We start from the raw sequence: 14650 nt of genomic DNA on the forward strand, positions 1-14650 counted from the left end.
AACTCTAATCTAATCTCTGTCCCATCTCCTACCCTCCAGCTCAGCTCTGCCCTCAGTCTGGTTCTAACCAAATTAAAATTCAATTCAACAAACATTTAAGAAGTGTTTACTACGTGTAAGGTATTCATCTAGGTGCCAGAGGAATGTAAGTTCAATTTACATTGGTCTGGAGGCTATAACACTATATTTACCATAAGTAAATACAAGATAATTAGAGGATGAAAACCCAAGCTGATCACCTGGAAGAATCAGGAAAGACTTCATGTAAGAGATGATACATAAGGTGAACCTTGAAAGTAACTGAGGATTCTCCCGGTATGGAAAATGGCCCATTCAAAGGCAGGGAAAGTAGAGAGAGCATATCAAGGTGTAGATTCAGGTAGTGGACCAATTTGGCTGGAAGTTAGGTAGAGTGGTTGAAGGGGAATAATGTCAAATAAACCAAAGGTGTTAGAAGGAAGATAAGGGGTGATTGGCTCAATTTTTGCCTCTCCAGTTTATCCCAGAATCAGGTCACTTACCTATGAGGAAGGCAATTGAAATATGCTTCTCTAGCAGGGATGGCTTGAGTACCCCTGCACAGGAGGAAGGAAAAGTACTTCTAATCAGGATATGGGGGAGGGGGTGGGTGGAGACAAGGTAACTAGGGCTCTTTGTTTTTTCCTGTTACAAGCCTCTTTTCCATAGACGTGTTTGTGTTGACACAGCTGTCTGGAACTGGGCTACCACAGGGAAGTAGCTCTTGTTTGCACAGGATGTCACCTGCCTGCCCCTCCCTTGCTCATGTTAACCTTTGGCTAGGGCAGGTGCCTACTGCAGGGGATCCAACCTAACCAGGGGCAGCAGCATCCATCAACTAGAGGGCAAGACCCAGTTCAGGATCCTGCATCTGGCCAGAGCCTGACCTATACAGGTCTCCTAAAAAGCCAGAAAACTGATCAGGTAACAGGTCCTTCTGTCTCCTCTAGACAGATTGGGATTGCTTTAGCTGGAAACCTTCTTAGAACAGCCCTTCCGGCAACCGGAGTCAAGGTCCTATGCCCTGAAGCTGTGTCCAGGGGAAAAATAGGGAACAGAATCTGGGAGTGGGGGGCATGTGGAGAGCAGAACACCAACCCAGCCTATGACTCCTAGGATCCTGAGGACCAACCATTCCTGTTGAGCAGAGGACAGACAAGAGGATGGATACAGATGAAGAGGGAGGCCAGTTGGAATGCCAGAACTCCAAGGTGGGAATGCTGTGGCCAACACTGACTTCTGTCTGACTTTCTCTGAGACGCCACTAGGATCTCTTATTCCTATGACCTTTGACCCTTTTTTCTTACCCCCAAATTTTCCATTTTCTCCCACCTTTGAGCTTCTGCCCTTGTTTTTCCCCAAGACCTAAAAGGCCTCCCTTGCTGAAAGTCAATTCAAATTTGACTCCTTCCATGAATACTCTTCAGACTCCTCCAGTCTTTCCCCTTCAGATCTCATGCAGTACTTAACTTTTGTTGTCTGACATGTATGTAACATGTATTCTATGTAATATATGTATGTAACATAATTATATGACATGTGTTCTAGCTAGCTGTGCTTTTTTCATCTTATCTCCTTACTAGACTGTGAATTTATGGAAATGGGGACTGTGTTTTTTCTAAACTCTCAATCTCCCTGAGGGCCTAGCTGTTTGGTGGGTTGTCTGTCATTCTCAAAAACCACCAAAATGAAATCAGTATGTTGGGGATCAAGGTACAGTGTGTCCAACTGTGGCTGAGCAGATGAACAGGAGCTGAGAAGGTTCTACCATAGGCTGGGCACAAATAGTTCATATGAACATTTGGACTGATGTCTCTAAATCCACACATCTCACATTTCCTTTGAGCTACTGCAATTCTGCTTTGCTCATTGAGCACAGCACCTATTTTGGTTCAGGAACACCAAACTGTGCAGTCCTGTGCCAGGATCTCTCATATGTCGTAATCAATTCCAAAGTTTTTCAGAGAAACTTTGAGAGTGTTCTTGTATTGCTGCTTCTGACCTCTGTGTGAACATTTGCCTCACTCCTGTGAGCTCTTTCCGCAAAATCATCTTAAGCAAATGTACATTTGGCATTCGAACGATATGGTCAGCCCATCAGTTATACACCCTGCAGTGTCTGAATGCTTGGTAATTCAGCTCAAGAAAGGACTTCAATCAGTTAATAGAGCACCAGCTTTGGAGTCAGGAGGACCTGAGTTCAAATGTGGCCTCAGACACTTGGCACTTACTAACTGTGTGATCCTGGGCAAGTCACTTTACCTTGATTGCTTGCCAAAAAAAAAAGGCCCTCAATGCCCCATACCTCGTCTTGCCAGGTGATCTTCCGAATCTTCCTAAGACAATTCAAATGGAAGTGATGTAGTTTCCTGGCATAGCATTGGTATGCTGTCCAGGGTGTACAACAATGAGATCAGCAGGATGACTCTATAGACTTTCAGCTTGATGGGCAGCCTAGTATTTTTTCACTCCCATTTTTTCCTTCGGAACCTCCCAAACACAGCTAGCTCTGGCAACGCATGCATCAACCTTATCATCTATGTGTACGTGGCTCTTTGTTGTATTGTATCCATGATAGATTCCTTCTTCCTCTTATAGGAGCTGGGCCTGGAAGGTCTAAGTCCAAGGGAGCAGGAGAGCCTGAAGTTCCTTTTGGACACCATTGCTGCTCTAGATGGGGATGGAGACAGGGATAGGGACAGGGACCTGGAGGCTCTAGACAGTGGTCAAGCCTCAGTACCAGGTAAGATCCTGGGTACAGGAGCATAGCAGAATGGGTGGGGATAGACCCTGGACTGAATGAAGATACAGAGTCTGCAAGAATCCCAGCTGCTCAACACCTCATAGGATATCAATTATCAGGAATTTTAGAGGCCATGGAGTCCAATCTGGTTGGGTAATTAGTGGGGGACACTGGGACCCAAACAGGGGAGGGACTCTTCCAAGTCACAGAAATAGAACTAGCACCTAGGTCTTGAGATGTGACTCCTAGCCAAGGGTTTTCCATGCTACCTTGCACTACCACTTCTTTCTCATATGATGGGAATTTTGAGTTGGTGGAGAGGAAGTACATGAGTACCAAGGCTTTTATCCCCTAATAAATCTAATCTGTCTCCACCCTATTTCTTAGATGGTCCTCTGGAGCACAAACCCCTGAGCACGATGCCTCAACCCCTGTCCGCCCCAACCAGACTCCGTAAATTTGACACCATTGTCCGGTCTGGCATCAGTGTCAGAGAGCTACGGGACCATTTCCGGGGACTGAACCAGGTACCAGGGACCAAAGAGACCACGAGAGGAATGCTGCCTCCTCGTGCCCAGAAGCCTGGACTTCTTCCAGGCCATGTCGGGCTTGCAGGAACCCCCAGCCAGGTTGCTAGGGTTCCCAAACTGTGAACTGGTCATCAAAGGGAACCTGGGACCCAATTAGCTCAGGGTTCATAAGAGACTATAGAATTCCAGAATCTCAGAGCTGGAAGAGGACCTCAAAGAGCATCTAATCTAAGCCATGGTGTTGTGAACAGTAGTTGCCCAATGGTTAGAGCACAGGACTTGGACTCTGTGGGCCTCAAAAATCCAATCTGCAAAAAAAAGAAACCGAGTCAAAGCTCCAAGCACAATCAGTTAATTAGGGAGATCAATGGTTGGTAAGCAATTGGATCCAGGACCTTCCTCAAAGTCAAGGATCCTCCTGTTCAGCGACCAGCCCCTTTTTTTTAACCTTGGGAGGTCGAAGTGGTATACTACAATTCATGATTGGTCATCTTTAAAACAAAAAAAAATTTATTTTTCCCCAATTACACGTAAAAATGATTTTTAATATTTGTCTTTTAAAATTTTGAGTTCCAAATTCTTTCCCTTCCCTCTCATTGAGAAGGCAATCAATTTGATATAAATTATATATGTGCAGTCATGCAAAACATGTTTCTATATTGGTCATATTGTGAAAGAAAACATACACAAAAAACTCAAGAAAAATAAAGAATGCTTTGATCTGCATTTAGACTCCATCAATTCTTTTTCTGAAAGTGGATAGCATTTGTCATCATAAGTCCTTCAGAATTGTCTTGGATCATTGTATTGCTGAGAATAGCTGAAGTTCTTCACAGATGATCATTGTACAATATTGCTGTCATTGGGTATGATGTCCTTCTAGTTCTGCTCACTTCACTTTACATCAATTCATGTAAGTCTTTCCAGGTTTTTCTGAAAGCATCCTGTTCATCCTTTTTTATAGTACTATAGTATTCCATCAGATAGACCACATCTTGTTCAGCCGTTCCCCAGTTCATGGGCATCTCCTCAATTTCCAATTCTTTGCCACTACTGAAAGAGTTGCTATAAGCATTTGTATAAATATAGAACATTTTCCTTTTGGTTTTTTATCTCTTTTAGATACAGATCTAATAGTGGTATTGCTGGATTAAAGGGTATGCACAGTTTTATAGCCCTTTGGGAGTAGTTCCAAATTACTCTCCAGAATAGTTGAATCAGTTCACAACTCCACTGACAATGCATTAGTGTCTCAATTTTCCCACATCTCCTCCAACATTTGTCATTTTCCTTTTCTGTTTTATTAGCCAATCTGATACGTGTGAGGTGGTACCTCAGAGTTGTTTTAATTTGCATTTCTTTGATCAGTAGTGATGTAGTCATTTTCATATGACTATAGATAGCTTTGATTTCTTCCTCTGAAAACTGCCTGTTCATATCCTTTGACCATTTATCAATTGGAGAATGACTTGTATTTTTGTAAATTTAACTCAGTTCTCTATATATTTGAGAAATGAGGTCTTTATCAGAGAAACTTGCTGTAAAATTTTTTTTTCACAGTTATGATTACTATGCATTTCCCTCCATTCTATTTCCCCCATTTATCTTACTCACTATCTCTCTTTCCACCCTGTCCATTCTCAAAATGTTTTGCTTCTGACTTTTACCTCCCCAAATCTGCCCTTCCTTCTATTAGCACCCCTCCCCTTTTTTTATCCCCTTCCCCTCCTACTTTCCTGTATGGTAAGATAGATTTCTATACCCAACTGAGTGTGTATGTTATTCCCTCTTTGAGCCAATTCCAATGAGAGTAAAGTTCACAAGCTCCCTCCTATCTTCCTTATCTTCCTCTCCACTGTAAAAGCTCTTTTGTGCCTTTTTTGTGTCAGATAAATTATCCCATTCTATCTCTCCCTTTCCCCTTCTCCCAGTGCATTCTTCTTTCTCACTCTTTAATTTTATTTTTTTAGGTGTCACCCAATCATATTTAACTCACATCCGTGTCCTTTGTCTATCTATACTCTTTCTAACTGCCTTAATAATGAGGAAATTCTTAGGAGTTACAAGTATCATCTTCATCCCAAGTAGGAATGCAAACAGTTTAACCTTATCGAACCCTTTATGATTTTTCTTTCCTGTTTACCTTTTTATGCTTCTCTTGAGTCTTGTATTTGGAAGTCAGATTTTCTGTTCGGCTCTGGTCTTTTGTCAGGAACGCTTGAAAGTCCTCTATTTCACTGAATGTCAACTTTTTCCCCTGAAGAATTGTACTCAGTTTTATTCCTAGCTCCTTTGTCCTCTAGAATATCATATTCTAAGCCCTCTGATTCTTCAATGTAGAAGCTGCTAAATCCTGACTATGGCTCCACAATATTTGAATGGTCTCTTTCTGGCTTCATGCAAGATTTCTCCTTAACTTGGGAGCTTTTAAATTTGTCTATAATATTCCTGGGAGTTTTCGTTTTGGGATCTCTCTCAGCAGGCAATCAGTGGATTCTTTCAATTTCTGTTTTACCCTCTGGTTCTAGAATATCAAGGCAGTTTTTCTTGATAATTTCTTGAAAGATGATATCTAGACTCTTATTTTTAGGCTCTTTTTTTGATTTATAGCTTTCAGGTAGTCCAATAATTCTTAAATTATCTATTATCAATCTATTTTCCAAATAGGTTTTTTTAATTGACATTTTCATCTTTTTTTAATTTTTTGATTTTGTTTTACTGTTTCTTGATATTTTATGGAGTTATTAGCTTCCACTAGCCCAATTCTAATTTTTAAGAAATTATTTTTTTTCAGTGAGCTTTTGTACCTCCTTTTGTGTTTATCCAATTCTACTTTTAAGATCTCTTTTTCTTCAGTGACTTTTTGTATCTCTGTTTCCATTTGGCCAGTTCTGCTTTTAAAGCAGTTCTTCCCATCAAAGGATTTTTGTGCTTCTTTTACCATTTGGCCTATTTTATTTTTCAAGGTATTATTTTCTTCAGTACTTTTTTTTGTGCGTGTGCCTCCTTTACCAAGCTGTTGACTCTTTTTTCATGATTTTCTTGCATCATTCAAATTTCTTTTCCCAATTCTTCCTCTGCCTCTCTTATTTGATTTTTAAAATCCTTTCTGAGTTCTTCCAAGAATTTTTTTTTTTGCTTGCAACCAATTCACATTTTTCTTTGCACCTTTGGATATGGCTGTTTTTACTTTGTTCTCTTCTTCTGAGTTTATGTTTTGATCTTCCCTGTCACCATAGTAACTTTCTATGGCTAGGATCTTTTTTTTTTAACATTTACTCATTTTTCCAGCCTATTTTTTTTTTTTGCTTTTAGGCAATTGGGGTTAAGTAACTTGCCCAGGGTCACACGGCTAGTAAGTGTCAAGTGTTTGGTCTGAGGCTGGATTTGAACTCAGGTCCTCCTGACTTCAGGGCCGGTGCTGTATCCACTGTGCCACCTAGCTGCCCCTTTCCAGCCTATTTCTTGACTCTTAATTCTATGTTAAAGTGGGGCTCTGCTCCCAGGGTAGAGGGGACACTATCCTAGGCTCCAAGCCTTTCTTGCTGCTGCTCTCAAAGCTAGTTCTGAGGATCTGTAAGTTTTCAGTTCTTCCAAGGATATAAGGAAAGGTGTGGTCACTGCTCTCCTGGACTATGCACTGGTCTGTGTGGGATCACAAGCACTCTTTTCCACCCTGGAACTATGACCAGTTCCCTGTACCCACAACCTCTGCTATGTTAGTGCTCCCCATCACCCTGGGACTTTGACCCAGTACCATAACCTGCATCTGCATATGGGTAATGCAACACAGTCCTGCACACAGTGCCAGCAAAGGGACCCCTGTAATCTCCTTCTGTCTAGTTGTTCAATCCCCTTACCATCTGTGGGCTAAGCCATTGATTCAGTCACCCCAGAGGCCTGCTACTGGTTTGCTGGGGTGCATCGTGTGCTGGCACAGCATGTACTAGAGTGCATGCCATTCTCACCTTGGTGCAACAGACCTTTCATGCCCACATTCTGAGTTGTATTGGGCTGGAAATTGTTTCATCCCATCATTTTGTGGGTTCTGCCACTGTAGAATTCATTTTGAGGTATTACTTAAAGTTCTTTGGAGAAGAATTGGGGAGATCTGAGGCAAGTCCCTGCTTTTTCTCTGTCATCTTGGCTCTACCCCTTGTGATTGGTCATCTTCAGAAGTAGGGGAACTCCTATGATTTGCTGAGGGAGATGTCCATCAACCTCTAGTACTTGGCAGCAGTATTCTGGGGTCTTCCACATTGTCAGCAGTGTAAGAATATTATGATATAGTAACAATGAAAGGAAATCATGGCTTTTCAAGCATAGTTCTCTTACAGGAGTTATGAAGGAAGAGGTAGTGCTAACACAGCAAGTTCCTGATGTAAGTCCTTATACTAGACCTAATTAAGAAAGCATAAATCTATCCTATAAATCAAATAGTAATTTTATCATCAATACATGATGGGTTAATTAATTATGAATCTTATTCTTATAACTAAATCAACCTTAATTCTATTCAACTTAACTCAGTAATATGATCATTGATATCCATTAAATCACAATGAACTGAATAAATACTGATTACATTGAGTAGGGGTATCAAAATTATCTTTACAACTCAAAAAGACATGAGTTTAAATCCTGCTTCAGAACTTAACTAGCTGTGTGACCTTGAACAAGTCTCTTAACCTCTGCCTGCCTCAGTTTCCTCATCTGTAAAATGGAGAAAATAACAGCACCTATCTCCCAAGGCTTTTGTGATAATAAAATGAGAGTTTGTAAAGTGCTTTGCAAACCTTAACTGTATGTATAAATGCTAGTTGTTGTTGTTGTTAGCATTAAGAGGCACTGGGAAAAGCTTCTTGCAAAAAGAAGTAGGAGGTGGCTAGGTTATGAAGAGTTGTAAAAGCCAGAGGAATTTATATTTGATCCTGGAGGTAATATGGAGTCTTGGTGTTTATTAAGTAGGAGAGTGACATGGTCAGACCTGCATTTTAGGAAAGTGACCTTGGCAATTGAACACAGCATGGATTGGAGTAGGGAGAGACTTAAGGCAGGGGGATCAACCAGAAAGCTACTGCAGCAGTCTAAGAAAGAGCTGATGAGGGACTAAACTAGTGTGGTGGCTATATGAGTAGAGAGAAGCCAACATATATGAGACGTAGTATGAGGGAAGAATTAATGGGACTTGACAAATGATTGAATATGGGGAGAGTGAAGAATCAAGGTTGGCACTTGGGTTATGATGGTGGTGTCCTTGATAGTAATAGGAAAGTGAGGAATAGAGGATGGCTTTGAGGAAAACATAATGAGTTCAATTTTGGACACACTGAATTTAAGATGTCTCTAGGATATCCAGTTCAAGATGTCCAACACTCCCCTCTCCCCGAACCCCATAAACACCACCTTCCACATACACACACTGAATACTCTGATGGCATGGGAATGATCTGAGGGTAGCACCACCTGGTGGCAAAAATATATAACACATACCCTAGTTAATTAATTAATTAATTGATTGGCAGCCCACTTCTCTGTAGGATGCAGAAAAGGCAGGGGAACAAGTCAAGTGTGGATGACTACAGCTTCGCAGAACCATGGAGTTGTGTAAAGTCAGCTACTTATGCTGAGTCAGTCTGAGTGACTTCATTTTAAACTTTGAGTACATGGGCAGCTGGACTGCAAGAGAAAGCCTCTCTGATGTGTGCTAATCCCATTTCCCTAGGATACTATAATGAAGGAGGAGCTGAGATGACACTAATCCCATCTCCTCATAATTATATGTACCGACCAAAATGCATCTACCTTTATGTAAAAGTAGTTTACTCCTGTCTATAAAAAAGCAGCACAGGGTGAATCTTGGCCAGCCTCACTCCAACTCTCTCGCTGCCTTCCTATCTAAATAAAATCCTTTTAACTTTCTTTTCCTGAGTTTGCCTTATTGACCAGGGTGAGGCCCAAACCAAGATTTCTCCCCCCCCAACTTAATAGTATTTTATTTTGTTCCAATTGCAAAGATAGTTTTCAACATTCACTTTTACAAGATTTTGAATTCCAAATTTTTTTCTCCCTCTCTCTCCTACCCCCTCCCCAAGATGGCATGCAATCTGATACAAGCTATACATGTACAATCATATTAAACACATTTCCACATTATTCATGTTGTGAAAGAAGAATCAGAACAAAAGGGAAAAACTGTGAGAAAGGAAAAAAAGAGAGAGAAAAAGTAATATACTTCAATCTGCATTCAGACTCCCTAGTTCCTCCCCTGGTTATGGACAGCATTTTCCAACCAAGAAATTTTTTTAACAAAGTAAATACCTAGCCCATACCATCTATCACATGAAGCTCACTAATGCGGGAGAGAATCCCCTAATGTCACATACATGGAAGCCCCTGAGATCAAGAGCAAACAGGGCATATAGAAATATTTTGTTGTTGTTGTTGTTCAGTCATTTCCAGTTATATCTGACTCTTTGTGACCCCATTTGGGATTTTCTTGACAATGATAGCAGAGTGGCTTGCCATTGCTCTCCAGCTCATTTTATAGATGAGGAAACTGGAACAAACAGAGTTAAATGACTTACCCAGGATCACATAACTAGTGTGTGAGGCCACATTTGAACTCAGTGGGGCAGGTAGGTGGTGCAGTAGATAGAGCACCGGCCCCGGCCTCAGAATCAGGAGGACCTGGTCTCAGACCAGACACTTGACACTTACCAGCTGTGTGACCCTGGGCAAGTCACTTAACCCCAATTGCTTAAAAAGAAAAAAAATTAAATTTTTCTAGTATTTTTCCACTTAATAGTATTTTATTTTTTCCAATTACATATATAGTTTTCAATATCCATTTTTATAAGATTTTGAGTTTCAAATTTTTCTCCCTCTCTCCCTTCTCTCTTCCCCAAGACAGCAAGCAATTTGATATAGGTTGTATATATACAATCATGTTAAACATATTTTCACATTAGTGAAATCTAACTCATGCTGGTGCCTCAGTAGGTATAGCAATTTTCTCTTTAAAAGAAGAATCAAAACAAAGGAGAAAAATCATATAAAAAAAAACAACAAAAAAAGTGAAAATTGTATGTTGCCATCTGCATTCAGACTCTATAATTCTTTCTCTGCATGTGGATAGCATTTTCCATCATGAATCTTTTGAAATTGTCTTAAATCATTGTATTGCTGAGAAGAGCTAAGTCTATCAAAGTTGATCATCATACAATGCTATTGTTACTGTATACAATATTCTCTTGGTTCTGCTCACTTCACTCAGCATCAGTTCATGTTAAGTTTTTCCAGGTTTTTTGGAAATCCGACTGCTCATCATTTCTTATAGCCTAACAATATTCCGTTACACTCATATACCACAACTTGTTCAGCCAGTCTCCAATTGATGGGCATCCCCTCAATTTCCAATTCTTTGCCATCACAAAATGAGCTGCTATGAATATTTTTTATACGTGGGTCCCTTTCCCTTTTTTATGATCTCTTTGGGATACAAACCAAGTAGTGGTATTGCTGAGTCAAAGGGTGCACACAGTTTGATTGACCTTTTGGCATAGTTCCAAATTGCTCTCCAGAATGGTTGGATCAGTTCACAACTCTACTAACAATGCACTAGTGTTCCAATTTTCCCCATCTTCTCTAACATTTATCATTTTCCTTTTCTGTCATATTAGCCGATCTTATAGGTGTGATGTGATACCTTAGAGTTGTCTTAGTTTGTATTTCTCTAATCAATAGTGATTTAGAGCATTTTTTTCATATGACTATAGACAGCTTTAATTTCTTCCTCTAAAAACTGCCTGTTCATATCCTTTGACCACTTATCAATTGGGGAATGCCTTCAATTCTTATAAATTTGACTGAGTTCCCTATATATTTGAGAAATGAGGGCTTTATCAGAAAAACTGGCAAAAAAAATTGTTTCCCAGCTCTCTGCTTTCCTTCTAATCTTGCATGCATTGGTTTTGTTTGTACAAATCCTTTTTAATTTAATGTAATCAAAATTATCCATTTTGCATTTCATAATGTTTTCTGTCTCTTGTTTGGTCATAAATTCTTCCCTTCTCCATAGGTGTGACAGGTAAACTTTCCCTTGCTCTCTCAATTTGCTTATGGTATCACCTTTTATTGTCTAAATCATGTACCCATTTTGACTTTTTCTTGGTATATGGTGTGAGGTGTTGGACTATGCCTAGTTTCTGCTATATTGTTTTCCAGTTTTCCCAGTATTTTTTTTTGTCAAATAGTGAGTTCTTGTCCCAGAAGCTGTAGTCTTTGGGTTCATCAAAAAGTAGACTACTATAGTCATTGAACACAGTGTCTTGTGTACCTAACCTCTTCCACTGATCTATCGCTCTATTTTTTAGCCACTACCAAATAGTTTTGATGATTGCTGCTTCATAATATAGTTTTAGATCTGGTATGGCTATGCCACCTTCCTTTGCACTTTGTTTCATTAATTCCCTTGATATTCTTGACCTTTTGTTCTTCCAAATGAATTTGGTTATTTTTTTTCTAGCTCTGTAAAATATTTTTCCTAGTTTGATTGGTATGGCACTGAATAAGTAAATTAATTTTGAACTGCCATTTTTATTATATTAGCTTAGCCTACTCATGAGCAATTGATATTTTTTCCAATTATTTGGATCTGACTTTATTTGTGTAAAAAGTGTTTTATTATAAGAAATGATGAGCAGGCAGACTTCAGAAAAACCTGGAAAGATTTGTATGGACTGATGCTGAGTGAAGTGAGCAGAACCAGGAGAATATTGTACACACTAACAGCCACGTTGTGCAATGACTAACGTTGATAGATTTAGCTCTTCTCAGCAATGCAAGGATCTAAGACATCTCCGAAGGTCTCATGGTGGAAAATGCTATCCACATCCAAAGAGAGAACTATGGAGTTTGAATGCAGATCGAAGCATACTATTTGCTTTTTTTTCCCCTTTTGTTTTGTTTTGCTTTCTCTTTCTTGTGGTTCTTCCTATTGGTTCTAATTCTTCTTTACAACATCACTGATATGAAAATATGTTTAATAGGTATGTATATGTATAGCCCATATCAAATTGTGTGCCATCTTGGCGAGGGAGGAGGAGAAAAATTTAAAACTCAAAAGCTTATGGAAGTGATTGTTGATAAATCAAATAAATTAATAAAAAAAAGTGTTTTATAATTGTGTTCATATAGTTCCTGGGTTTGTCTTGGCAGGTAGACTTCCAATTGTCTACATTGTCCCATTGTCTATAGTTATTTTAAATGGAATTTTTCTTTCCATTTCTTGCTGCTGGGCTTTGTTGGTAATATATAGAAATGCTGATGTTTTATGTGGGTTTATTTTATATCCTGTAACTTTACTAAAATTGTTAATTGTTTCAAGCAGTTTTTTAGTTGATTCTCTAGGATTCTCTAAGTATACCATCATATTATCTGCCAAGAATGACAGTTTTATTTCCTCATTGTCTATTATAATTCCTTCAATTTCTTTTTTTCTCTTATTGCTAAAACTAATATTTCTAGTACAATATTGAATAATAGTGGTGATACTGGGCATCCTTGCTTCACTCCTGATCTTATTGGGAAGGCTTCTAGATTATCTCCGTTACAGATAATGCTTGCTGATGATTTTAGATAGATACTTATCATTTTAAGGAAAGCTCCATTTAGTCCTATACTCTCTAGCTATTATTATTATTATTATTATTATTATTATTATATAAGGTTACAGGTCATTTTCTTTTTTATGGAATCACCTACTTTATATGGACTCCTGAGGGGAAATGCAAAAAGGTAAATAGAAGATGCCTGTGTTCCTACCAGGATGTGGGACTAGAATATCTTTTCACAATGCAATCTGTGCATTACCTTCTGAGCTGAGTATGAGTTGCTTCAGAGCCCTGGTCCCCTCCTTCTCACAACCTGGCCTGTATTTCCCATGGCTCCCAGCCTCCTGGTACCTTAGCCTAGTATCTGAATAACTCACTTAATTTAGGGCTTAAATATGCACATCATAACTTTATTATTCAACACAGGGCTTAAAAGATGCATATCATAACTTTATCAACATGGCTTTACTCTTCTTCCTATTAAGATTCTCCTCTCCTTCCTAGCTTTCAGTGGCCCCCAAAAAGACTATAGACACTAATTTATGTTATATATTAGAATTAGAGTATGAGTAGCTAGGTGGCACAGTAGATGGAGAGCCAGGCATGGAATCAGGAAGACCTGAGTTCAATTTGTCCTCAGACAATTATTATGTAAGCCTGGGCAAGTCACTTGACCCTGTTTCCTCAGTTTTCTCATCTGTAAAATGAGCTGGAGAGGGAAATGGCAAACCACTCCAGTATCTTTGCCAAGAAAACCCCAAATGGGGTCATGAAGAGTCAGACACAACTGAAATGACTGAACAACAACAATAACAAAATTAGAGTATATTTACTAAGTGAAACCGGAAAAATAAAAGATACATGAAAACTTTTGAGTAGCTCTCAGACACTCTTAGAAAGGTCTTCAGTCTCTTCTCTCTGGTGGTTGTAGTCTATTCCATAAAGATCTAAGTTCTCAGCCAAGGATACAAAGAACCCAGAGATCGTTTGCAGAGGGGAATTATCAGGCATTCCTCTCAATATCAAAGACATGAAGAGGAGAAATGGAATAATCTTACCCTGTAGAAGGGGTGGAGAGATCTTTTGAGCAGGCAAGTGATAGGGTCAGACCCATGCTTTAGGAATATCATTTACCCAGCTGGTATGGAGGATGAATTTGAGAGGGGAAGAGACTTGAGCCAAGCTGAACAATTAGGAGCCTAATGCAATAGCCTGGTGAGAAGTGATAAGAGTTTGAATGAGGTCAGTTGACCATTTGAGTGGAGAGACACACAAGTACAAGAGCTATGGAGAAAGAATTTTTAAGACTTGACAACCATGAGTGAGAGGGGCAAGTTAACTACTTAGGAAGCAGAGACAAGAAGTGTGGAATAAGTGAGATCCCTGGCTTTGGAAGGATTAACAAAGGAGGGCCCCCAGGGAGCCAAACAACTCCGGGACTAGTTGAGTTTTGACTTATTGTCTGAATTTTGGGCCCTTAGAGGGAAAAAAGGGTTGGGTTTTTAGGGTTTTGTTTTTTTCTTTAATCTTTCCACCTTTAGCTGAACTTCAATGGGATTGAGAACTAGAAGGGGCCTTAGAGAGACAGTGAAAACACAGTGGTTCAAACTTTGCTCTTGAAAGCATGCTGTTTTTTTTAGCGTCAGAGAAATGGGTTCAAATCCTTGTGAGCTGGCTAAGTCACTTAACTTTTCTGGGTTTCAATTGCCTCATCTATCAAGTGAGGGGGTTGGACTAGATCAGTG

The 14650-nt window shown here is 39.5% G+C and overlaps 1 protein-coding gene across 1 annotated transcript; it reads left to right on the forward strand.

Annotated features, from left to right (window-relative positions):
- Positions 1 to 724: 724 nt before the first annotated feature.
- LOC144456625 (uncharacterized) lies at positions 725 to 4017 on the forward strand. The gene is made up of 4 exons (XM_078151867.1): positions 725 to 942; positions 1135 to 1229; positions 2617 to 2761; positions 3149 to 4017. The coding sequence occupies exons 2-4, from the start codon at positions 1182 to 1184 to the stop codon at positions 3412 to 3414; spliced, it is 459 nt and encodes a 152-aa protein (XP_078007993.1). The 5' UTR covers positions 725 to 942; positions 1135 to 1181; the 3' UTR covers positions 3415 to 4017.
- Positions 4018 to 14650: the final 10633 nt, after the last annotated feature.

This window comes from Phascolarctos cinereus, unplaced genomic scaffold (genome assembly GCF_003287225.1).
Source record: "Phascolarctos cinereus isolate Bilbo 61053 unplaced genomic scaffold, phaCin_HiC Scaffold_4;HRSCAF=312, whole genome shotgun sequence".
Taxonomy (NCBI): Eukaryota; Metazoa; Chordata; class Mammalia; order Diprotodontia; family Phascolarctidae; genus Phascolarctos; species Phascolarctos cinereus.